This window comes from Helianthus annuus, chromosome 2 (assembly GCF_002127325.2).
Source record: "Helianthus annuus cultivar XRQ/B chromosome 2, HanXRQr2.0-SUNRISE, whole genome shotgun sequence".
Lineage (NCBI taxonomy): Eukaryota > Viridiplantae > Streptophyta > Magnoliopsida > Asterales > Asteraceae > Helianthus > Helianthus annuus.
The window spans coordinates 28,118,849-28,146,167 of record NC_035434.2 but is presented as its reverse complement, the minus strand read 5'-3'; the positions used below and the strand labels follow the sequence as shown (position 1 = coordinate 28,146,167).

The window sequence follows — 27,319 nt, the reverse complement described above, 5'->3', positions numbered from 1 at the left end:
CATCCAAATGTTGTAGGTCATGTCCCAGTTTTCGTAACATAAAATCAACTAAATGAGCACTCGAATATCACATATAGAAGAAGTGCAGATCTAAGACCACTACTTTGCCCGGTTTTATAAATTTTGCAGACCAAACATACTATTTAGATTTAAAAAAAAAATCATATATACTCAGCAATAACAAATCTGTATGATGGTGCTATACTTTATAATTTTGTATATATGTAGAAGCATGAACTATGCAAAAGATTGTAGTGCCACAGTTAATATGAAAACACTTAGGGAGACACCTCTGAATTAGGTAAAAACACAAACAATACAATTAGCAACTAATATTATATGTCTAACGAACTTTTAGACAATTAGCCTTATTATTTCTGTTTCAATAGGTGCATCGACATCATGTTATACGGTTTGAAAAGTTTATTATAAGATCAATCTGAACGAAAAAAAAATGTCTTTTTATGTGGGTGGAGCTTGGTTTCAATTAATGGAAGGCGTTTTGGTCCCAAAATCTAAGGCGCGCATTACGTATGTGAGGTGTGTGTCAATGTACTACAAAATAATAAGCTTTATTTAACTATCGGGAACTACATCTTTCTCAACTGTTTTACATGTACGCATATTTATCTAGTAAACCTTTCATTTTTTACTAAAGAAAATTAAAACAATCAACAAAATCAGTACTTTTGCCTTTGCGAAGAGGTCTAAGCTTATTCGGTGGTAGCCATGTGGCTAGCAAGCGGTCCCACCACCGTATACATCTTCACTCTATCAATGAAGGTCGACTTCAGGTTACCTCCTCCTTGGTACGCCATCTCGCCTATCCTTGATCTTCCCTAGCCTCAAGAGCCCTGATACCAAATCAAAGAATTAATGATAAACTAATAATCAACATAACCAGACATGTAAATTTCAACACTAAAAACTTATAAGTTGATTTTAAACCAGCAACCAGACATGTAAATTTGAATAGTTTAAACTTATAAGTTAATTTTAAACCAGCAACAACAAAAGGTCGGGTTAAATTTCAAAATCCACACATTTGGGAGCAAAATAAGTTGGAACAAAATCAAATTAGAAGTATAGAGTAAATATTCAACAAAAGGGAACAACTCGCTACAATATGGCTACTCAATTCTCTAGTTACATAACAAAAATGAAGAGTTCATAGTTTACCAATAGAGGGGCTGGGACCGGAAGCGAAGGGCGTGTAGAAAAATATCACCATCATATCAACATAAATATTACCTGCAAACTATAATTTTTTCAGTAGTTTTAGTTTTTTTAAGGGAATGTGATTTTGTATAAATGTCTCGTCGGACCGTCACCGTTACCGCCACCACCAGCTGGATAGTTTTTTTTTTTTTTTTTTTTTTTTAAACCGACCCGTATGGACTCAAAATTCATTTTTGCAAGTTTACCCATGTTGCTTGCATTCTCTCAATATATGAATCCATTAAGGGATCCATTGCACCACTTCTGAACAAACTTGAGCAAATGATTCAACAACTCCAGGTGCAATTAATCATTTCAAGACCATTTGGGACATAAAGCACCTACATCAGTAATAAATATTAACCAATTATGCATCTATCACATTTATAATAGATATGAAGAAAGGATAGAAACTTATTGTTAACGCAAATAAATAACATCATCCCCATCGATCAAAACAAAACGTTTTTTTTTTTTTTGCAGTAGCACAAATAATTACCTTTTTAGCATCAACCACAACCTTGGGAAACCGTACAAGTGCACACTTACTCTGGATGAGCTCGGTTATTTTAGAAGATGTGTTGCATGCAAGAGCAAAGCGAGTAGAGTTTGAATATGTTTTCAATGTTTTCCTAAGTTGAAAAATGCACTTGTGGCCTTCCTTGCATCGCCAGTTAATTGAAATTCAACATTGGAAACAAATAGACTACTTTAATCGGAAACAAATAGACTACTTTAAAAATGACTCATTTTACCCGTATCTAATTTAATCAAAACCCCTTTCGTTTCGACCTGAATGAGAGTGGGTCAATTTTACCCGTATTCTAGGTCAAAACAATTTTGACCCATTTACTTATGAATGGGTCAATTTGAGTTGTGTATATCCCAACCGGAACAATTTAAAGGGTTGGGACTTGAAAGTTGGCTAAAGTCTATATTTAATACTAAAAACCCCTTAAATCATTATATTCTTATATTCAGTTTATTATTGTATATCATAGAAGTATTATGGTTTAATTCAGCCAAACACGTTTTTGACATGAACCAAAAGACAGTTTTTATGCATATACAAAAAAACGTAAAAAAAATCTTACCTTTTGCGCACTTTGCGTAAGGTAGAGAGCACATGTCCATTCCAACCCTTTGATCATTTTCTCCATATAACTTGGTAAATAAGCCTACAATTAAGATTAACCAAGAGAAAAATATGAAAAATTTAAAAATTATAAATTTAGAAATAAAAGCAATTAAGCAAATATATAGAAAAACCACGTAAAAGCATCTTCGGCCTTTCCTTGTTTTATTAAAAGACTGCCAAGAGTTTTGACCCGTAACCTAGCCGACCAATAGAAAGCAGTCAAAAAAATGGTAATTGTAAGAGTTGACATCTCAACAACAACATGACCCCTCAGCCCCTCGTTTACTCAAGTAGGGCTAAGCATAACCCTCAACGCACGTGCATTACTCTGATGATGTCAAGAATATGGGTATAAAAACAATTTAAGCGGAAAAGAAAATCTATAAGTATGACATACCTGATCTACATTTTCATCTGCTGCGAGTACAATTATAGCTTGTGCCTTCGAAACCAAAACTACTTCTGCATATAACTAAAGTGGCCATGAATCTATATTCAAGTTTTACTATATCCATATCCTGTTTATCCCTCTCAGCCAGAACAACAACAACAACGCCACCAATGCTCTTATTTTGTCACACCCTGGCTTTGCGGAAGCGTGGTTATTTTGGTGTGACTTCTTAATACCATAGCTTAATCATAACAAGCTATATGAATTAAAAATATGCAAGATCATCCATTAAAATAAAAATATCAAAACATTGTCTTAACGGGTTAACACCCAACAACCATAAACTTGTCTAAACATTACAAACCCAAACACAACATAAACATGATTCAAGGACTGTGACTTGTCCAGGAAAGAGTCACATTCCCCGAACCCTGGATGACCCTGGTGACTTATGCAGTGGAAAACATGCCATACCGTGCCAGATCTTTAATTCCCTGAAATACATGTAAGTTGAAAAATCAACAATAACGTTGAGCGAGTTCATGCGATAGTGAGTAAATAAACCTTTATCTTTATCAAAAACCTGGTATGTAGCAAATAAGGAAAAAGAGATCACCAATGGTTTGCAAGGCCAATGATATGTGTGAAATGCAAGTAGGAAGGCTCAAACCTAGCAAATTTATGCGTCGGGAACAAAGTCATCCCAAGGTCCGTTATGCTGGACCTGGGACTGGGCTCGCTACACCCAAATAGATCTACCGCTCCTGCCCCTCGGTCCTACCCTGAGGATTAATGACCTCAAGTTTCCGCCTACCCATTCACATGATCTAAAAGTAACCCTCCTTACGCTAACCATACCATGTAATAAGTAATCATAATCATTGTAACATGTATTTCACCCCCGCAGTTAGAAAACTGAAAACAGTTAAGAGAAAAGGGGGACATGAACTCACAGTCAGTGCGTCGCTAACTCAAGCACTCCAAATGTCCGAAAGCTGTGCAACGACCTACATGTGCTAATTCTATTAGACGGATGGCCGTGCTTTAGCTTTATAGTTTAATTTTTGGGAAACAGTTAGACAACTGTTCCTTGTATATATTTGGTAGTTAATCTCCTTCCCAAGGATGGGGGAATTAATACATGCGCGTTTATAATATTAAGTCTCACTTAATATATTTTACTTCTCATTCCAAAATATAATTATTTTTCTCAAAAATAATATATTTTCTCTTCGCATAATACTTTCCAAAAATAATACGTTGACAAAATACGCATTTATGAATATCTCCGTATAAAGCGTAAGTTACGTTTTGGCGATTTAGTGGTAATAGTAATTACCGTTGTAACTTATATGTTTGTCGTGTAGGCGTTGGTATTATTTTGGGTTCGACAAAGTTTGTAAATATTATTTTTACTCTAAAAATAATATTTATATATTTTCACAAAATAATCATAAACAGTGTGGTGAAAAAAAATATATTTATCGAGTAAATATTTATCACGTTTAGTTTTTGTGAAAATCCCACCTCCGATTATTTAATAAATAAAGTCTTGGCGAAATGTATTTTGAAAACATTTCAAAATAGTTTAACACTTGCAAATAATTCTAAGTGTTAGATTTTAGAAAAATTTCGCCAGAGTTTCCCCTGTAACTGGAGGTGGCCACGCTTTCAAGCGTATCATTTTCTTTTACAAAATCATTCCAACACTTCTTTAAATCAACCAATCAATTTCCGATATTCCAAACTAGTTTCAACACATCAAACTTGTAGACTAGTATGTAAAATCGCATTATTACATGAACTTGTAGTTTTTCCGAAAGTCATAGTGTAGATCACCTTATATTTAGTGGATCTATGTATAAAATAGTTTAGTCTTGTAAAAACCCCGTTTTTAGAACAAATCATCCTTTACAACTTCCCGACAACTTTTATAAAAATTGTTATTTTGTCGGATCTTTCGTTTCACAAGTGTTTATACACCTGTAGTTTGTAAATATCATATTTATTAACATGTCATCCAACTTTTAAAAACATGATTTTCTCGACACTTGGTTCTACGAATATACCACTTGTACATACGTAGATCGGCTCGTTTTAAATACTATTTTACAAGTCAAAATACTTTTACACAAGTTCATGTTTCTCGTGTGGTGGAGTTTCACCTTTTAACCCTCGTACCGATAGAAACAAGCGTATGTCAAGATTCGTGATCTTAACAAAGTCGGGTTAAACGATGATAAGAGCCACCACATCGTAGATCGGGCCTCAATAACCAACATACTCAAATACTACAACTTTTATACATGTTATGAGCTTTTAACCAACAATATTCGAGTTTTAGTAGCCTTTAAAGATTCAAAACGCATGATTTCGACTTTTAACCGTTAAAAATCATATTAACCACTTTAGATACGATCGAGAGTGAGTTTTAAACATTATACCTCTAGCTCGGGGCTAGGGAAGAATCTAGTCGAAAATGGCGTGGATAAAAGCAAAGAAACGAGGTCCTTCAACTTCCGCTTGCTTCAAGCTTCCTTATACGTGATCCGTAAGCCTTGTATGATGTGGGAATGGATGAACAAGAGCTCGAAAATGATGGATGGTGGAGGGGGGTTACGGCCGAGAACCAAGAGAGGAGCAAGAGAGTGTGTGTTGGTGATTTGTGTTGGTTATAATCTCATGTGTTTAGCCTTGTTATTTATAGACAAAACTTGTGCCATCGTCCAACGGATCTTATGTTCTCTAGATATCCACAACATCAAATAAAATAATCAAAAGGTGTACTCCCTAGTTACAAAGGGACCAAACCGGCCCAAGGGGGGGTCACTTGGTTCGATTCCAAATGTTCAGTTAGTGTTCAGTTACGTTAAGTTAGTTAACTTTAGGGATTAACCCCGTTAGTTGCGTGACGCGTTATAAAGCGGGTGTTAGGGTAATCAGGGACCCTAACTGGCTCAGAAAAAGACTAATAATATTTCTGGCAATATTTTTATGTTCCGGGTATCCGGTTGTTCGGTTGGATAGTAATCCGTTAAAGTGCTTAAGTAATCCTTTAAGCGTCGTAATTAATATTTTTAGCGACACAATTTATTCTGCAAAGTGTCAGGAATATTTCCTCATGTTTTGGCGCTTTATTAGTTAGCTAGAAGCTAGTGTGTTGATAAAAGTGTTGTGGTTCGTGCTCAGAGTACGTTTTAGGCACATCCAATCTCTGTATCTTATTCCTAAAGACGCAGTTTAACAACCCTTGTATCCCTACACACACTATGGGTGTAGTAAAATATTTCTGGCTCATACAGGCCTTTAGAGGCAGTGTTTGCCTGATGCTGGCTATATCAGCATGTTCAATAGGTTATCCGTTCAAATGCTACTGTGCTTTTGTGCATCATGTTTGTCACTAGAGTTCAGTAAGTAAATAATGTAGTGACAGAAATCAAAGTATGATGCAGATATGTACAAGTATCAACAATCAAGTAGCAGTTTATCAGAAATCTCAGTTAAGCACAGTAATTAAGCAACAATTAATAGTTAATTAAGTCGTACGGATACCTGGTTTAGTGAGGGTTGTCACATTCTCCCCCCGTTAGAAAAATTTCGTCCCGAAATTTTAAATTCTGCTTGTAGAAGCAGGGTTCTCAGGAAATAAGTGGGGGTATTTCTCTTTCATTCGGTCTTCACGCTCCCAGGTGAATTCAGGACCATGTCTAGCATTCCAACGAACCTTGACGAGCTTGACACTGCTCCGGCGGGTCTTGTTCACTTTCCAATCCGTGACCTCGACAGGTTCTTCAACGAAGTGGAGCGTGTCATCAACATGAATTTCGTCGGTAGGAATGGCAACGTTAACTTGAGTTGGACTTCTCTTCAGATTGGATACATGAAATGTATCGTGAACATTATTCAGTTCGGCAGGTAGATCCAACTTGTATGCTACGGTCCCAATTCTCTCCAAAACCTTGAAAGGACCAATGTAGCGCGGATTCAACTTCCCACGCTTCCCAAAGCGTGCCACACCCTTCCAGGGTGATACCTTCAACAAAACCATATCCCCAACCTCAAACTCCTGATGTTTCCTTTTCAGATCTGCGTAGGTCTTCTGACGGTCACGAGCCGCATTAATGCGATCTCGGATTTGCGCAATCTTATCTGTAGTTTCCTGAACTACATCGGGACCTACCAATTGTCTATCACCTGCGTCAGCCCAACAAAGCGGCGACCTGCACTTGCGCCCATATAACGCTTCGAATGGCGCGGCACCAATACTGGTGTGGTAGCTGTTGTTGTATGAAAATTCAACCAGGGGTAAATGCTTATCCCAGCTACCGCCTAAATCCATAACACATGCTCTCAGCATGTCCTCCAACGTCTGAATCGTCCGCTCGCTTTGACCGTCGGTCTGCGGGTGAAAAGCAGTGCTCATATTCAGCTTTGAGCCAAAAGCTTCCTGGAAGGATTGCCATATCCTTGACACGAACCTCCCGTCTTTATCAGAAATAATCGAGAGTGGTACTCCATGGCACGTAACAATCTCTCTCATGTAAATTTCAGCCAATTTGCTTGTATTATCCTTCTCGCGGATAGGTAAGAAGTGTGCTGACTTCGTTAAGCGGTCCACTATCACCCAGATAGTGTCATGGCCTTTTGGCGTTCTTGGCAACTTCGTAATAAAATCCATGGAGATTTCTTCCCACTTCCACTGGGGAATTTTTGGTTGCTGCAGAAGTCCCGAAGGCTTCTAGTATTCCGCCTTAACCTTGGCGCAAGTTAAACATTTGCTCACGTAAATAGCAACATCGCCTTTCATCCTAGGCCACCAGTAATAATCCTTAAGATCCTGGTACATCTTATCCGCTCCAGGGTGGATAGAGTACCGCGACTTGTGAGCTTCATCAAAGATAACCTCTCTTAAACCACCAAACAAAGGAACCCAAATCCTTTTCTCAAAACATAACGTTCCTTCCCTGTTTGGCACCAATATCTTCTCCATCCCACGGAGATATTCTTCCTCAAGGTTTCCCTCCTTGAGAGCTTCCTTCTGTGCTGCACGAATGCGCGAGGAAAGGTTGGTTTGAATTATCATTTCCATAGCCCTAACCCTTATGGGCTTGATTCTCTCTTTACGACTTAGGGCATCAGCGACCACATTCGCCTTCCCTGGATGATACTTGATCTCGCAGTCGTAATTGTTCAACAACTCGACCCATCGCCTTTGCCTCATATTCAACTCCTTCTGGTTGAATATATGCTGGAGGCTCTTGTGATCTGTGAAAATCGTACACTTTGTACCGTAAAGGTAGTGTCTCCAGATCTTTAAGGCAAAAACCACTGCACCAAGCTCCAAATCGTGTGTGGTATAGTTCTTTTCATGCACCTTCAGTTGGCGTGATGCGTAGGCGATAACCTTTTGACGTTGCATCAACACGCAACCCAATCCTTGACGTGAAGCGTCGCAGTATACCACGAAATCATCTGTACCTTCTGGTAGAGCTAAGATTGGTGCGTTACAAAACTTATCTTTCAATATCTGAAACGCTTCATCCTGTTTGATTCCCCAATCAAACTTCTTATCCTTCTGCGTGAGGAGTGTCAACGGTTGAGCGATCTTTGAAAAGTTCTCGATGAACCTTCGATAATAGCCAGCCAAACCCAAGAATTGCCGAATCTCGGTTGGCGTCTTTGGCGTTTCCCAATCTTTGATCGCCTCGATCTTGGTGGGATCCACGTGGATTCCATCTCCGTTTACCACGTGCCCAAGGAATTGCACTTCTCGTAGCCAAAACTCACACTTAGAGAACTTGGCGTACAACTGTTCTTTCTTTAGCAGCTCCAAAATAGCTCTTAAATGCTGCTCGTGCTCAGCCTTCGTCTTTGAATAAATCAAAATGTCATCGATGAATACGATCACGAACTTATCCAAGTACGGCTTACAAACTCGATTCATCAGATCCATGAACACTGCAGGTGCGTTTGTCAGACCAAACGGCATAACGAGAAACTCGTATTGTCCATATCGAGTTCTGAAGGCTGTCTTCGGGATACTCTCCGCCTGTATCCGTAGCTGATGGTATCCAGATCGAAGATCGATCTTTGAGTAGAAACTTGAACCTTGAAGTTGGTCGAACAGATCATCAATCCTTGGCAAAGGATACCTATTCTTGATCGTCAGCTTGTTCAACTCTCTGTAGTCAATGCACATACGGAAACTACCGTCCTTCTTCTTCACAAACAAAACTGGAGCTCCCCAAGGCGAGAAGCTTGGTCGGATAAATCCCTTGTCTAACAACTCTTGAAGTTGTGTCGACAGTTCCTGCATCTCAGACGGAGCAAGTCTGTAGGGTGCCTTAGCCACAGGCGCGGCGCCTGGAACTAAGTCAATGTGGAACTCTACTTGTCTCTGAGGCGGCAATCCAGGCAAGTCTTCTGGAAAGACTTCTGGGTATTCCCTCACGACAGGGATGTCTTCGATCTTCGGCTCAGCAGCCTTTTTATCCACAATGTGCGCCAGAAAAGCAACACATCCTTTCTGCAAACACTTCCTTGCTTTCAGGCAGCTAATCATCCTTAACGGCGTCTCACGCTTCTCCCCATGAACAACAATGGTCTCACCATCATCGGTCGGGATACGAATAATCTTCTCGTGACAAACTATCTCGGCCTTGTTACTCGATAACCAATCCATCCCTACTACCACGTCGAAGCTTCCCAACTGGACTGGTAGTAGATCGAGAGCAAACTCATGCTCTCCCAGCTCGATTACGCAACCTCGAATCACCTCGTTAGCTTCTACTAACTTCCCATTCGCTAATTCGATCGAGTATGGAATATCTAACTTACTAGCAGCTAAACCAAGCATGTTTCTAAATTCTAACGACACGAAGCTATAATCGGCACCAGTATCAAACAAAACGGATGCATAGCGTTGGTTTACAGGGAACGTACCAGTGACAACATTGGGATCCTGGCGCGCTTCCCTGGCTTCCATGTTAAAAACTCTTCCGCGTGCCTGGTTTAATTCTGGGCAATTCCTCTTGTAATGCCCAACATCACCGCAGTTAAAACATCCGGGCCTCTACCCGTTCCCACCATTGTTTCCAGCTTGATTGTTTCCCTGGTTCTGATTCATGGCGCCCGCTTGGTTAGCATGATTGGCACGGTTTCCATTACCTCCCTGGTTTCCTTGTGGGCGGTTCCCAGCACCCCCACGGTTGTTTCTATTCCCATATCCTCCTTGGCCTCCCCGGCCAGCAGTGGCCCAACAAGTCTCCTTCAGGTGGCCAGCCTTTCCGCATGCTTCACAAACTCTCAACCCACAACGACCAGAGTGATGGCGTTGGCATGAACTGCACTTGGGCTGTGCACCCATATATCCCTTACTTTTCTTTCTACCACCAGCTGAATCTTGAGCTGGCGCATTCGATTCCCCTTTCTTAACCACCATCCTGGTGCCCTGCTTGAAATTCGAGAATTTTCGCTTGTTACCACCTGAAGACTCCACATGAGTCTCTTTCTTCTTTGGCTCGACTTCATCAAACTTGTTCAACCGAATTGCCTCTTCGGTGAGAGCCACACTCAAATCAATGGCTTCAGTGATAGTTGCAGGTTTGGAGGAAGTCACCATGCTGATTATTTTAGGAGCCAATCCCCAAATGAAGCGTTCAATTCTTTTGAGCTCAGGTGTAACCATGTAGGGTACCACATGCGACAAATCGTGGAACCTCTGAACATACTCAGCTATCTTAGAACCTTCCATTTTTAGATGCCAGAATTCGGTCTCCAACCTCTGAATTTCAGCGCGAGAACAGTACTTTTTGTGCATGAGTTCTTTCAACTCAGTCCAGGTCAGTGCGTAAGCCGCAGCTTCGCCAAGGGTCTGGACCTGTAGATTCCACCAGGATAGGGCTCCATCCACAAATAGCCCTGAGATGTAAGTGACTTGTTGATCCAGCGCGCATTTGCTCATGCGAAGTACGGACTCGGTTTTCTCAGCCCAGCGGACGAAAGCAACAGCACCCCCTGTGCCATCGAAGTTTATGGGCTTGCAGTCCAAGAATTGTTTGTAAGTACACCCATGCGGTGGATTGTTGTTGTTGCCCGTGTTGCCGGAGTTGCTTCCACTCATTCCTCCTTGAGAGGCAGCATATTGAGCAATAGCAGCAGCAATGACTTGCTGTAGTTCGTCCTGAGTAGTAGGCATTGGCTGAGGTTGTCGTCTTGGCGCCATCTTCTAAAGATGTGTATGTTGGTCAGGCCGTAGTAAGCATACGAATATAGTAATAGTAATAGCACATAACATCTCATGTTATCAATATATCACACACAACATCCCATGTTACGATCATTATACACACAACATCCCATGTCCCAACATCCCATGTCACAAGTATTATATACACAACATCCCATGTCCCAACATCCCATGTCACAAGTATCATACACACAACATCCCATGTCCCAACATCCCATGTTACGAAAATATAAGTAAGAAATCAAGTGCATCAGATATGGTGAGAATACCGCGATTGCTACATATATCGAGACCATAATGTAGTAAGTGTGGCATACAACCATCAATCAAATAGGGGCTACATCACCCCTGTTCAAAACTATATCATGTCAGTATCACATACATCAGGTACATCAAACAAGTATCAACAAAAGTCAGTAACATCAGGTGGTCTCCAAAAGGCTGTGCAGTCACAATCGCTGTCGTCTCACCAACGTCTACCTCTATAGCACCGATGAGCTCTATGCTGATGGGGGTGGAGGAGGGGGAAAGTGAGTGTAGAGTAAGCGGCGTAGATGAAGCCAGTCCTCCTCCATCGCCTGCTGAGTGTGAATAACAGAAGCGATCTGCTGCTCCAAAGTCAGAAGTCGGGCAGCGAAGTCCGGGGGTAATGATCGAAACGGCTGAAAAGGTGAGGATGTCTGACCATGACATGATAGCTGAGCTCTCTCGAGCTCCTGGAGTCGCTGCGTATGGGACTCATGCTGATGGACAAAGGACATCAAGACGTCCTCTATGGTGTACCCCATATGGAATGGATGATATGGATCAGTGGGTGGCATCGGAGAGGAAGATGACCAAAGTAGTGGCGTGCTGGTGGGATCGAATGGTGCTGCATGAACAGGTGAAATAGAAGGTGGAACAGATGTCATCTGGGGTACGAAAGGAATAGGCATCGGTATGTGCCCAAAAGGGTGGGCTGAAGAGCCCTCTCCAGGCCCCGCTGGAGGTACAAACTGTGGGACCTGAAATGAAAAATCATCGGATCGTGTCACAGGGATCTGGAATGAGAAATCAGCATGATGTGCATCAGTGTGGTGTGGGGGAAACGGTGGAACATCCTCGTCAGCAGGTATCCAACCATGCTGAGCGTCCTCGTCGGGCGGATCCAGGTGATCAGCAAATAGAGCGTGCTCAGGCTCGAGGGGAACAGGATCAAATGGAGCAATGACAGGGTCAACTGGTGCAACATGCTCAACTGGGTGGTCAACAGGGATATCAGCAATCAAAGGGGGATCAACAAAAGGTGGATCAACAACAGGATCATCAACTATAACATGGTCGTCAACAATCAAAGGAATGTCCACAAGATGGTCACCAACAGGTGGGTCTGCTAATATGGGCTCATCAGGAACGCCGGCATGTACCAGGTCATGCTCATGCACAGGATCTAGATCAACTGCCTGCTCTGGGGCCAAGGCAGGCTCTGGGTCATCAAAAGCCATATCAAAATCAAACTCTGGATCAAAGGGATCAACAGGATCAACGGGATCAACAGGGTCCTCCATATGCTGGTCCATAAGAATATACTCAATATCGCGGTCAGGATCAAATCCCGGAGGAAAAACGGGATCAGAATCCTCAATGTCGTCGTGCTCGAACACAAAGCTCGGAATGGGTGCGGCAGAAGATGCCTGATCGGGGTCCGAGTCGTGTACAAAATGCTGCGTGCTCACCTCGTGAGACGGTGCGGATGCCACAGACTCAAAGGAGTCTGGGACGGGTGAATGGGCGGGCGAGTCCTCAACAGGAGCACCAGCGATCATCAGAAGATCGCCAGCGGGAAGAGGGACTGCATCAGGAATCTCATCCTCGAAAGGCTCGTCCTCCAAGAGATCAACATCGCCGTCAGCCTCGGCGTCGGGTAGCAAGTCGTATGCTGGATATGAAGCAAGGGGAATAGGAGCTGGAATCACAACCAGGGGAAGATACTCAGCAGGAGCGCCATCAATAGGCTCATAAGCACCCTCGGGTAGAGCGAAGGGCAAGGAGTCATCATCATCGGTGCTGGTGAAGTCGGAGGTATGCACCTCGTGCTCTGAAGACACAATGTCGTCCGATACTATGGGTAAAGGTCCAGTGGTATCTGAATCACCCGTGGCTGGTGAGTCCATGGGTCTGTAACATAAACACAAACATGCACCAAAAATCAGTAACTCAGGTAATCACACAAGTTACCAAGTAATAATCACATAATCCTCCTAGTCCCACTAGCCTCCCAGCCTCCCAGACTGTCCTTCCTAGTCCCACTAGCCAACTTTCCCAGCCTCCCAGACTGACTCCCTAGTCCCACTAGCAAACTTTCCCAGCCTCCCAGACTGACTCCCTAGTCCCACTAGCAACTACCTCGATCCATTAGATCGAGCCTCGGCCTCCCAGACCGAGCCTCAGTCTCTCAGACCGAGCCTCAGCCTCCCAGACTGAGCCTAAAAAAAAATAATAAATAAAATGTGCTCAACATTTGTTTATAAAAACGTTTTGGATCTGGACTTAAGTGGTATGAAGTAAAAATGTTTTCGTGAGAGCCCTAGTGATCATAGTCTAGACTCGAGAAGGAATCCTAGTTCGCTATGAACAGAGCTCTGATACCAAGCTGTCACACCCTGGCTTTGCAGAAGCGTGGTTATTTTGGTGTGACTTCTTAATACCATAGCTTAATCATAACAAGCTATATGAATTAAAAATATGCAAGATCATCCATTAAAATAAAAATATCAAAACATTGTCTTAACGGGTTAACACCCAACAACCATAAACTTGTCTAAACATTACAAACCCAAACACAACATAAACATGATTCAAGGACTGTGACTTGTCCAGGAAAGAGTCACATTCCCCGAACCCTGGATGACCCTGGTGACTTATGCAGCGGAAAACATGCCATACCGTGCCAGATCTTTAATTCCCTGAAATACATGTAAGTTGAAAAATCAACAATAACGTTGAGCGAGTTCATGCGATAGTGAGTAAATAAACCTTTATCTTTATCAAAAACCTGGTATGTAGCAAATAAGGAAAAAGAGATCACCAATGGTTTGCAAGGCCATTGATATGTGTGAAATGCAAGTAGGAAGGCTCAAACCTAGCAAATTTATGCGTCGGGAACAAAGTCATCCCAAGGTCCGTTATGCTGGACCTGGGACTGGGCTCGCTACACCCAAATAGATCTACCGCTCCTGCCCCTCGGTCCTACCCTGAGGATTAATGACCTCAAGTTTCCGCCTACCCATTCACATGATCTAAAAGTAACCCTCCTTACGCTAACCATACCATGTAATAAGTAATCATAATCATTGTAACATGTATTTCACCCCCGCAGTTAGAAAACTGAAAACAGTTAAGAGAAAAGGGGGACATGAACTCACAGTCAGTGCGTCGCTAACTCAAGCACTCCAAATGTCCGAAAGCTGTGCAACGACCTACATGTGCTAATTCTATTAGACGGATGGCCGTGCTTTAGCTTTATAGTTTAATTTTTGGGAAACAGTTAGACAACTGTTCCTTGTATATATTTGGTAGTTAATCTCCTTCCCAAGGATGGGGGAATTAATACATGCGCGTTTATAATATTAAGTCTCACTTAATATATTTTACTTCTCATTCCAAAATATAATTATTTTTCTCAAAAATAATATATTTTCTCTTCGCATAATACTTTCCAAAAATAATACGTTGACAAAATACGCATTTATGAATATCTCCGTATAAAGCGTAAGTTACGTTTTGGCGATTTAGTGGTAATAGTAATTACCGTTGTAACTTATATGTTTGTCGTGTAGGCGTTGGTATTATTTTGGGTTCGACAAAGTTTGTAAATATTATTTTTACTCTAAAAATAATATTTATATATTTTCACAAAATAATTATAAACAGTGTGGTGAAAAAAAATATATTTATCGAGTAAATATTTATCACGTTTAGTTTTTGTGAAAATCCCACCTCCGATTATTTAATAAATAAAGTCTTGGCGAAATGTATTTTGAAAACATTTCAAAATAGTTTAACACTTGCAAATAATTCTAAGTGTTAGATTTTAGAAAAATTTCGCCAGAGTTTCCCCTGTAACTGGAGGTGGCCACGCTTTCAAGCGTATCATTTTCTTTTACAAAATCATTCCAACACTTCTTTAAATCAACCAATCAATTTCCGATATTCCAAACTAGTTTCAACACATCAAACTTGTAGACTAGTATGTAAAATCGCATTATTACATGAACTTGTAGTTTTTCCGAAAGTCATAGTGTAGATCACCTTATATTTAGTGGATCTATGTATAAAATAGTTTAGTCTTGTAAAAACCCCGTTTTTAGAACAAATCATCCTTTACAACTTCCCGACAACTTTTATAAAAATTGTTATTTTGTCGGATCTTTCGTTTCACAAGTGTTTATACACCTGTAGTTTGTAAATATCATATTTATTAACATGTCATCCAACTTTTAAAAACATGATTTTCTCGACACTTGGTTCTACGAATATACCACTTGTACATACGTAGATCGGCTCGTTTTAAATACTATTTTACAAGTCAAAATACTTTTACACAAGTTCATGTTTCTCGTGTGGTGGAGTTTCACCTTTTAACCCTCGTACCGATAGAAACAAGCGTATGTCAAGATTCGTGATCTTAACAAAGTCGGGTTAAACGATGATAAGAGCCACCACATCGTAGATCGGGCCTCAATAACCAACATACTCAAATACTACAACTTTTATACATGTTATGAGCTTTTAACCAACAATATTCGAGTTTTAGTAGCCTTTAAAGATTCAAAACGCATGATTTCGACTTTTAACCGTTAAAAATCATATTAACCACTTTAGATACGATCGAGAGTGAGTTTTAAACATTATACCTCTAGCTCGGGGCTAGGGAAGAATCTAGTCGAAAATGGCGTGGATAAAAGCAAAGAAACGAGGTCCTTCAACTTCCGCTTGCTTCAAGCTTCCTTATACGTGATCCGTAAGCCTTGTATGATGTGGGAATGGATGAACAAGAGCTCGAAAATGATGGATGGTGGAGGGGGGTTACGGCCGAGAACCAAGAGAGGAGCAAGAGAGTGTGTGTTGGTGATTTGTGTTGGTTATAATCTCATGTGTTTAGCCTTGTTATTTATAGACAAAACTTGTGCCATCGTCCAACGGATCTTATGTTCTCTAGATATCCACAACATCAAATAAAATAATCAAAAGGTGTACTCCCTAGTTACAAAGGGACCAAACCGGCCCAAGGGGGGGGGGGTCACTTGGTTCGATTCCAAATGTTCAGTTAGTGTTCAGTTACGTTAAGTTAGTTAACTTTAGAGATTAACCCCGTTAGTTGCGTGACGCGTTATAAAGCAGGTGTTAGGGTAATCAGGGACCCTAACTGGCTCAGAAAAAGACTAATAATATTTCTGGCAATATTTTTATGTTCCGGGTATAGTCCGGTTGTTCGGTTGGATAGTAATCCGTTAAAGTGCTTAAGTAATCCTTTAAGCGTCGTAATTAATATTTTTAGCGACACAATTTATTCTGCAAAGTGTCAGGAATATTTCCTCATGTTTTGGCACTTTATTAGTTAGCTAGAAGCTAGTGTGTTGATAAAAGTGCTGTGGTTCGTGCTCAGAGTACGTTTTAGGCACATCCAATCTCTGTATCTTATTCCTAAAGACGCAGTTTAACAACCCTTGTATCCCTACACACACTATGGGTGTAGTAAAATATTTCTGGCTCATACAGGCCTTTAGAGGCAGTGTTTGCCTGATGCTGGCTATATCAGCATGTTCAATAGGTTATCCGTTCAAATGCTACTGTGCTTTTGTGCATCATGTTTGTCACTAGAGTTCAGTAAGTAAATAATGTAGTGACAGAAATCAAAGTATGATGCAGATATGTACAAGTATCAACAATCAAGTAGCAGTTTATTAGAAATCTCAGTTAAGCACATTAATTAAGCAACAATTAATAGTTAATTAAGTCGTACGGATACCTGGTTTAGTGAGGGTTGTCACATATTTGCTGTTTCCAGCTGCTTTAAAAGTGAACACTATAACCCAAACAAGCTAAAATGTAAATGAAACTCCAGAAGAAAAGAAACGCACAAAACAACTAAAAACTAACCAATTTGTCACTCCATCCAAGAAAGAGTATGTGGTTGCTTTCAATCACTTAACTATTCCTTTTTTTCGCAATGAATCTACCTTGTCCGAGAAAGCATTTGAACCAAGCCCTAGTATCATTGCAAATATCACTACAAAAGAATATATTGAAAAAACCCTGCATCATCAGTACACACAAAAACATATATAAAAAGTAAGAATTAGATAAAACCAAATCATATACAAGTTATTTTCTTCATAGAATCTGTGTCAACAAAAGGTAGACAAAAAATTTAGGGAAAGTAAGAACTTAGATCTGCAGGATAACGGTACTTGTAAGCTTCAACCCTGTCAAATCGTGTTGTTTGAGTGAAACTTCAACAACAGGCTGAAACCGAATGACGAAATCAAGATCCCGTTGGCCGGAGGAAACATCCGTTTCCATCGGTTGCTTTAGAAACCAACAGCTGCTTCCCTACTTCTCTCTGTCTCTACTTCTAACCTCCCACTCTTTCAATTCAAAGGGAAACAAAGAGACAGCAGTTTCAACGGATTTAATTTGGACATTCACTTGATTGAAAATTAAACTCATGAATCGAATTGAGGTCTTGCAACTCATAATGGATGATGTGGCAGGTGTGTGTTGTGCGATGAAAAGAGAGCAGGGGTAGAAATGGGAGCGAGCGGGGATGAATTGATTAGTGAAACAAGGCATGATTTGGGATGAGCGGAGGAACGATTATATTGAAGAATCTAATTATTATCGCATTGAGGAGAACGATTGAGTTGAAGAAATTGATGATAACATTCAATTTCAAAGGACGGTTTCATATCTGATAGGGGGATTTAGGGAGAGGAGGGTAGAATGGGAAGAAAAATGTAAAAATATAGGGTTTTGTTTGAGACTTTTAGTATGCCATCTTAAAAAATTAATGTTAAATTACTATTTTATACATATAACTATATAAAACATCTCCTATGGATATAATAGTCATTTCTAGCCCTAATTTTAAGATGGTATGTGAAAAGTGAGTTAAAATCTCTATTTTTTTTCCATTTTCTTTCATTATTGCCCCTCTCCCCTAACAAACTGGCCTCCAACTCATTGTCATTCTCGAATATCAATCACCATGGTTCAATGCGACCTTTCAGTACTCGTCAGTTCCCAACTCCCCTATAACCTAATGTTCGTTTCAGGTTCCATCAATGGAGATGAATCTCATCTCCCCTCTAGCCTGTTTTTCGATTCTTACCTCAATCGACCCGATCTTGTGAGATGGATGGATTGTTAAAAAATCTAGGGTTCAATGTCAGAACCGCACGAAGATTCAGAAACAGGTAACCCCTAACCCTAGGTGCTTCGATTTGTTTTTTTTTTTTATTTCTCTATTAATGAGATTGTTCATCTTGCTTTTCCTAATGGGGATGTGAAAGTGAAGAGTGGTTATTGGGCGAATTCGCGAGGTGGAAGTGCTGCTTGTGGGATTGTAAGATTCTCTACTAAAAGATCCGGAGAGGTAATAGTTTAAGATTCTTGATGAATTAATGATTAATCAGTGATTACTTGAAAAGATTCTTGATTGTAAATAAAAATTTGTTCTGTTTTGAATTTAGATTGGTCGTCTTCCAATGGAGTGGTCAAAGTGTTTGATTCCGCTTGTTAATTCAAAAAAGGTTAAAGTTCTTGGTAGATGTGTGGCTGCACCAGCAAGTCTCAGCATGATGCAAGAGATTATGCTTTATATAAGGTTTTGATATATGTATATATTTATCTTCTTTTTGTAGGCATGATTATAGTTCTTATATATTAATTATATATATGTTCTGGTGTTTGTTTTGTTGGGTAGCTTTTATATTCATCATTCGATATTCACTTCACTGAAGATGGAACTTGTTCATGGAAGTTAGATTCTCCATCAAACATTGACACTACAATTTATCCTTTGTTAACTTTGTTCAAATTGTTAAATAAACCTGTTTTTTCCACTATAACTTATGCAGAAATTGTCCAGTGTGGACTTCAGCTTTGCATGCTTGAAAAATGTTATTTTCTCACGTGCTAATCTTTGTCGTTCTAAATTTCAGGTTTGTTTTTTTTTTTTAATTCCAATGTAACTAATTTTATATATACCTAATTTGATCCTACAATTATGTTTTATGTTATTATTCCAGGAGGTAGATACCGAAAATACCATTTTTCACGATGCAACAATGAGCGAGTAAGATTTTAATAAGCTGATGGTTATAAGCTTGAACCATTGGGTGTTAAACGGGTCACTTTCATGAACCTGGTAAGTTTTTATAAATGGGCACTAGCATTTTAATCTTATGCTAAAAAAATTGTACGGCTCTTTGTGTTGGGTCAAACGGGTATAACCTTATACAACAAGCCAATCAATTTGTTATGGAATGCTCAAGCATATAAATTATATTAAACAAGTAAAATAATCATCTTTTCTAAAGTTTTTATTACATGGGTCGAACGGGTCAGCTTTATAGAATAGGTCAACCGATTTGCTTTACTAAATGACTCAAGTGGGCCAGTTTTATTAAACGGGTTGAATGATTAGTTTCTCTTTAACGTCGAATGAGTTAGTTGAAGTTCTATTAAACAGGAAAGTTTTCCTACACAGGCTAACTGGATCAATTTCAATAACCTGGTTCTATGGTGTATTTTCGCGATCGTGGCAGCGACTTACCTACTAAAAATAATCCTCTACTTTGAAGCGGTCTGTCGCGAAAACTACCATCCTATTCGAGTAAACTTCTTTTTCGCTCCATGGATCACATTACTTTTTTTAGCGATTGGAGTTTCATCAAAGGTGACCACAGAACTACCGCATTTCCTATGGAGGTATATCACATCTTTCTGGGGATCACGTAAACGAGCCATTTAGGTAAGTCTGATTTACTTAGTGCTCAAAATCAACAGTCTTTGTTTTGTGGTTGTAACTTTTCTGTTCTTTTGTCGACAGAGGTGAAGATGGAGTCTCAGGCGTGCTTCTACATCACAAGTAAGTCAACTTAATATATTCATAATTCATGATTGGTAATTTAACCAGTTCACTTACAGTTCGGGTCTTGCCTCTTAACGGGTCAACCGGATTATGCAACTAGCTTAAGGAAACTGTTCAAGCTGGCCAAAAGTAGTCCAAAATGTTTGTTTACTGCAAAATTAGATTACAGTTTATGGAATTAGCTTTCTTAGTTTTTGCGGGTTTGGGACAATTATAGCCGCCCGATTACCCGAGCCCGTTTATGTTGGAAACTTGAAATTATTAAAATTATGGAATTTGTAGAAGTGAAGTTGAATATTTTGTATCATTCAGGTTGGTTTTTTAGGTGAGTTTAAGATAGGGTTCCAGGTAATGGGTATACCTGATGGGTAACGAGTAATGGCTAACGGATACCCGACGAGTATGGGACCGGTTAATTATGACACAGTTTTACAATCGTATATGGGGCTGGGATTATGAAAATCTGTCCCGTACCCGACCCATTGCCATCCCTAAATTGATGGGTTATTGATATTCTCAAAAAAAAAAAAAAAAAAATCATGTAAGATGCAAGGACCCTGCCTTTTTTTTGAGTTTTATTAGGCAACTTGTTGATTGAAAAGAATTGCTATTGCAGTTTGAACCTGCTCCCAGGAGAGGTGAACCTGATGTAACTAGAAGAACCCCTGATTATTTTCTTCTGTAAAACGGATGATCGTGTGAGGACCTGATGTAACTACAAGAACGAATGCTCATCGTGTACCGGACATCGTTATGATGGTTTCCTGGTTCAAGTTACACTCTAACCTACGATTTTGCTGTTGACTGTCCGACAATGTAATTTTTCATTATTTTGTTTGTAGGTTTTTGTGTGTAATCTTATGTATATGGACCTTGTTTCATATTCTTTTCTTTCGCCCACTTTTCTATTAGTCCGACTATATTTTGGTGCTCACCACTTGATCTATTAGTACAGTCTTTTTAATCAATTTGTAGAAATTTTATGCTAACCCGTCTCTAGTTGCATGTCTTCAAGTCGGTTTTTCGTCGACCACATTGTTGTCAGGTTTGTTTCGTAATATTACTATTATTTTTAGTATAATTCTCGTAAGAATATGTTTGTAACACATGGCAAGTTGGAGATATGTGATTTAGAACTCATTTATAATATGCCAGCCAGCCTGTTTACAACTTGCTTGACTCGTTTACATAAATGGTTTAAACGTATTGTGTTAAAAGTTACATGGTTTGAAGTGTATATTAATTAAGACTTGATGCATGCGATAAAATGGAAGCTCTGTTACAGCTAAAGAAATGTGGGGTAAAATGGAACATGTAATTATTATTGTTTCTTTTTAATTTTTAATTATATTACAATCTGTTTGATTTTCTAATAATCATTTTTGTCTTGTAGGATGGTCATTTTGATCAGGATAATTTCAATAGTGGCCACACAGATCCTTCATCAGCTGGGGATGCAAATTGTGCCGCAGCGTCTGCTTCAACATGGGTTGAACCAAATGGGAAGGGCACTGTTGCATGGTCTATAGTGGCTTTCATTATATATGTTCAAGTTTGACAGTCGTGTCACACTATGTGGCTTTCATTATATCTGTTGATCTATAGTGCCCGCCGCTAACAACCGAGTTCCCATTGCGTTAGAGTCCTCTAAATCTTCATTTTGTTCTCATTTCAAGGTAGCTTTACTAAAATCATTAATATGTTTTTTGCTGACATGTAACTATGCATGGTGTACACTGATGTGTCTGTTTTAGTATTGCTAATAGTTTGTTACCGATATAATTAGTAGTTATAGCTAGAAGGTAGTCTTGCCTGATGCAGGTCATGTTCCCACTGCGTACTATTGACTCCGCCGCAACGCTTGCGGCGGGTTTCCCACTAGTATAGTTATATAGATAACTCTGCCACTAAAAGAAAAGAAAAATAGATTCCGAAGCTACCGTAGAAGCTTAGACGGTTAGTAAATCAAGACCCATAGCGGTTAAGATTGGATATTGGGATTCCTTTCTAACAAGTCAAAATACCAAAGTTTCCATAAGAGAATTAGAGCCTTTATACCCCCCCCCCCCCCCCCCCCGGTCACTTCTTAGGGTGCTACCCCTTTGTCGTTTAACCATCTCATTTCTCACACTATTAAATAAATTAACTTTTGGGTTACCCCTAAGCGAACTACCCCAAATTAAACCCAATTCCATTGATGCCATTTCCAAGTGGTGTGTGTATGTTAGGACCATATATTATTAAATAAATATCATATAAAATTATAATCAGAAGAATACTTTGTAATGGTTGCCAAATTCGGTTCAATTTTATACAAACATAAATTGGAAATTTATTTCATAGATTTAGTATCGACCGCCATAGTAATTAAGCACGGGTTAAAGTCGCTACACAAGTAAAAGCGGGTAGTAGCTTGTCAAAATATCTTTTTAATTTGAGTTTCATGGGTGTTATCATTTCTTTAAACAAGTCATTTTTTTACTTTCAAACTCACTTATTGTGTCAGCCATTAAATATAATTTGTTCATTACTTCCGAACTCGTAGAATAATAAACCCTCGATAATCTTATACTTGCGTTTTTTTACAACCTCAAGATATTGATTGAGATATTCAACACATTCCCAACCCTCATCGGGACACAATATAGCTCGACCAAGCGAGGCAAGCCGATTATGAAAAGGTTGTAAAGTGTGTTTTGTGGTAAAGCACTTACAAACATTTTAAAATTCAAATTCAACCTTGTAGGTTCGTCCTATTTCAGACCTAAATAAGGGATTTCTGTAATATTGACACAAAGTTCTCTATATTTTGTATATCTTTCTCGACTTTGCTTAAAAACATCACGTAACATAAGTCTAAATCCTTGTTTGAATATATCAACAATGCCAGTGGAGAGGTTGTCTTACATAACCAAATTAATAACATGGGTGACACATCAACTATGGAAAAATCACTGATACAAGTCGGTTTATATTTTACATTTTATTTTTTTATTTTTCAACCGCGTTTGTATTATTTGAGGCATTATCGAATTACATTGAAAATATTTTGTTTTCTGATTTAAAAGCTTCTATTAATTTTGAAATAAATTTTCTCTAAAATGTGGATACGTGAACATTTCAAACGCAATCATATGTTTTATCATTTTCCACGTATTGGGATCTACCAAAGGAGCGATGAAGCAAAGGTACGATTCCGGTAAATCGTGTTTGGCCGATTAAACACCCGTAGTTAAATTCACACCGGTCTGTATGTTTTAAAAAGATATAATTAAATATATTTTTGCTTGTTTCCACAAATTCATACAATAACGTCTTAGAGTAGTGCGACTTACGTGTTTGTAACGAGGTTAGAGTGTCTCCAATCATCTTTGTCATGCTAGGGTTGTCGATGTGGTTGAATGGCAAACCTTCTTGAATCACGAATTTCGTCATTCAATCTTGAACCTAGTTAAAATCGTAAATAAAAATGCCACGTTGAGGGTTGATTTTTGTTTGACAACTTTTAACGTTGTAGTAATATTTGGTCATATGATTTCTAAAATTCTAGTTTAAGTTTGGTTTGAGACCACTTCCACAGCTTCTACTAGTAGTCTTGTAGAGTCATTCAGCATAAATAAATTGAACCACTTGTTTCTTGCCCTAAAATTTCGGCGTTCTGAGTCGTTTCTATAAGGCTCACAATGGTTGGCTCATTTGAGGAACCAACACCAACGAATGCTTGTGATTTAGCACTTTGTGAAACCCTAACAATAAGAAAATAAGCATTGAGCACTTTGTGAAACCCTAACTAATAAGAAAATAAGCAAAGAGAATAAAAGGCGAGTATATAAGAGAGCAGGTTTTTGTGTGTTCGAGTACGTTTTTGTATTTTACAATGTTTATGATCAACCTAAGGGTGTAGAGAGTGGTTAGACACTTGAAAGTGGTAAACTTCACAATCAACCAATGAGAGTGTGTCATGTCATTCAACCTTAATTGTTTAAACTATGCTCAAAAGTGTTGACAATGGTTAAACATTTCATGAATTGATAAACTATTTAAAAAAAAATGAGTGATTGGTTGAGAAGAATTGGACCCCATCACACACCCTCTCTCTCTCCCCCTTTCCTTCTTCACCTTCACCGAATCGGTGAAGGTTCACCGATTTCACCCCCAAATTCGGTAAACATTGTCCTTGGCCTTGGGTCACCGATCGGTATCAAAAACCTATTTATACTAACTTGGGTTATGTAGCAAGGAGGCAAGACCCAGTTTTTTGTTGCACCTCTACTCTATTTTGGCTACTACATTATATGGGCTACGGCCAATATGAACCCTCCAAAAAGCATTTTTTTAATTTCCGTTAATGTTGTTTAGCTTCTTTCTTGATTTTGTTTTTAATTCTAAATTTAAATTTTTAATCTTAATCCCTAAATCAAATTATAGAAAAGTGTTGAGTTTATCGGATTAAATATTAGTAAATTGCAATTGAATTTTTTTGAAATAAGAAAAAAAAAAGTAGGACAAGGAGATATTGAGCTATGATAAAATTATGGTACTAAATTTAGTTTATGGGTTTACAAAGTTTAATCATATTATGCTTAAGTTAAGGCTGTCTGGTGTGGGGTTCGTCTCCGGACTATCGAGGATAGTCCTGGACGGGCTACACCACCCCCATGGGCCCGTCTCCGTCGTCTTCATCCTCCCAAAGCCGCTTGTGACGTCCCACCTACATACATACATACATACATACATACATACATACATACATACATACATACATACATACATACATACATACACACACACACACACACACACACACACACACACACACACACACACACACACATACATACATACATACATACATACATACATACATACATACATACATACATACATACATACATACATACATACATACATACATACATACATACATACATACATACAAATGGGCTCATCACCACACCATTGGCCCATATCTTGCGGCTCATCCCCACACCCGATGACGTGGCCATTAACGTGGTGGATCATCCCAAAGGACTACCTTCCTTCACACCCATCAGCCTAATATGATGTTGGAAGTTTGGTGTGAATGTATGTCTCTAGTGGTAAATAATTTGTCCCACATTGGTGTGGGAACAAAAGAAAATGCTAGTTATAAGGAAAAAGCTTGACTAAGCATTTGAAGTCTTATGACATGTTTTACCACAAGTCCTACCCGCACGTGCGCAGGGGGAGTGCAAAAATTGGGTTTCGGAACTGGAATTTGGTTGAACTCGTGCGTGCGCGCACGTCATGTAGACACGAATGCAGCTCCGAAAACCCGGGCCCGCGTGGTGCAGTTTTTTGCACTCGAGACTCATAACTTTTTAAAACTGAAATGGTATTGGTTTCGGTTTTAAACATTATTCTCTGCACTAAAAAGGTAGTGCGCTGTTACTACTTCGAACCGACGTACCCTGGGAACAGACGGCGAATCTGTTTAAGGGAATTGTGTCAAACACAAGCCTGGTTCACTCGTTGACTGTTTCTTCATTTTATTATTTTCTGTTATTTCTGTTTCAGATTAATTTTGTAGTTCTGATCAGGAGCGGAATTTCTAACAAATTTAAACAGATTATCATACTGATTGTTTCTGCATCCAGTTTCTTTTCAGAATGGCATCCCAGCCGATGACTACTGTTGCTTCTGCTGTCATGACCAGTGTTGTTTCTGCGGTCATGACTTCCGCTGTTACTGTCACTACCGGTCTGGTGACACCACTGCCTAATGCAGTGTCGCATGCTGAGAAACCAGAGAAATTCAGTGGTGTGAATTTCAAACAGTGGCAGCAAAAGATGTTCTTTTATCTGACCACGTTGAATCTGGCAAGGTTCTTGACTGAACCTAAACCCCATGTTGATGAAGGGGATATGGATGCTCAAACTGTGAGCGCGATGCATGCTTGGAATCATTCGGATTTCCTGTGCCGCAATTTTATTTTGAATGGTTTGGTGGACACATTGTATAATGTGTATTGCAAAGCCAAGACTGCCAAAGAACTATGGGAGTCTTTGGATCGCAAATACAAAACAGAAGATGCGGACACTAAGAAATTCGTGATGGCAAAGTTCTTGGACTTTAAAATAATAGACTCAAAAACTGTCATGAGCCAAGTCCAAGAATTGCAGGTTATCCTTCATGATATTCATGCGGAAGGAATGATGCTCAGCGAGACATTCCAAGTTGCTGCAATGATTGAAAAACTGCCACCAAGTTGGGTTGATTTCAAGAACTATTGTAGGATCAAATCGAGCCAAAAATCTGATTTTGATAGTAAATCAAGATGAATACACCAAAAATATAGCAATAAAACCCACTAGATTGATTTGCACAAATGATGACACAATTAGCCCCCAAATCTTTCTAGAAATGTGTGTCCTCTAAAACCCTAATCATCACTTTCTATTTATAGCCAAAACAACTTTTGGCTAATTACATTTAGGACCCTAGAGATTAAAACTTACCAAAAGTAGTAATAAACATGACAACAAATTAAATATGATAATAAATATATTTTGTGTAAACAAAATATATTTAACTATCCAAAGCAGTATAACTATCATATCTCGAACGTTCACACGCCATATCTTTCTTCGATCTTCTCGTGTCGACTTGTGCGTTGACTTTGACTTGCTGGCGTTGACTTTGTTGACTTGATTCGTTGATAACATTAGACTACACGATTTAGACCCAACAATCTCCCCCTTAGGCTAATGTTATCAAACTTTTGCATCATCTTTAGAACCATCAACTTCATGCGTGTTGTAATCTTCAATTTGGCAAGCTTCAGTCTCAATTTTAGACCCAACAATCTCCCCCTAGACTGATGCTTTCCAAATATTCTTCACTGAAGATCTTCTTTTGACACTTTGCTCTGTAAAAACTTTAAACTGACAAGCTCTCCCTTTTTGCATGCATCATCTTTGACAATCAGGAACAACTTTTTCCAACTCTCTTTTGCTTGAGTGAATCAGAAGATGTAGGAGGAGGATTCCTAGCTCGGTATCTTCTGCAATCTTCAGGAAACAGGTGCTTTGGTCTGGTATCTTGCTCAATTGATGATCGGCCATCATTGCAGCAAATAAGCGAAGTAACCTGTTCACAATCACAAACACAACTCCGAATTTTCTTTTAGATAGTTTCAAAGTACAGACA

At 39.2% G+C, this 27,319-nt stretch overlaps 1 protein-coding gene and 1 long non-coding RNA gene across 7 annotated transcripts; one reads left to right on the top strand and one right to left on the bottom strand.

Annotated features, from left to right (window-relative positions):
- Positions 1-290: 290 nt before the first annotated feature.
- LOC110894857 lies at positions 291-17,945 on the bottom strand. 3 transcript variants are annotated; one of them, XR_004880648.1, is made up of 4 exons: positions 17,137-17,945; positions 2,313-2,396; positions 1,180-1,875; positions 291-844 (listed from the first exon to the last, which is right to left on the bottom strand). It is a non-coding gene; the product is annotated as an uncharacterized LOC110894857 (long non-coding RNA). The 3 variants fall into 3 exon arrangements; XR_004880649.1 differs by having other exon boundaries at positions 291-839; XR_002566776.2 differs by lacking the exon at positions 17,137-17,945 and adding an exon at positions 2,754-2,923.
- Positions 17,946-18,164: 219 nt separating this feature from the next.
- Positions 18,165-21,875, top strand: LOC110894856 (DNA repair protein RAD5B). 4 transcript variants are annotated; one of them, XR_002566775.2, is made up of 10 exons: positions 18,165-18,452; positions 18,554-18,631; positions 18,729-18,862; positions 18,962-19,017; positions 19,116-19,199; positions 19,287-19,405; positions 19,748-20,011; positions 20,090-20,128; positions 20,748-21,445; positions 21,525-21,875. XR_002566775.2 is itself a non-coding variant. In XM_022142086.2 (4 exons), the coding sequence occupies exons 1-4, from the start codon at positions 18,422-18,424 to the stop codon at positions 19,020-19,022; spliced, it is 309 nt and encodes a 102-aa protein (XP_021997778.2). In that variant the 5' UTR covers positions 18,165-18,421; the 3' UTR covers positions 19,023-19,105. The 4 variants fall into 4 exon arrangements, 1 of the variants encoding a protein (XP_021997778.2); XR_002566772.2 differs by lacking the exon at positions 18,165-18,452 and having other exon boundaries at positions 18,483-18,631; XR_002566773.2 differs by lacking the exons at positions 18,165-18,452; positions 18,962-19,017 and having other exon boundaries at positions 18,483-18,631.
- The last annotated feature ends 5,444 nt before the right edge of the window (positions 21,876-27,319 follow it).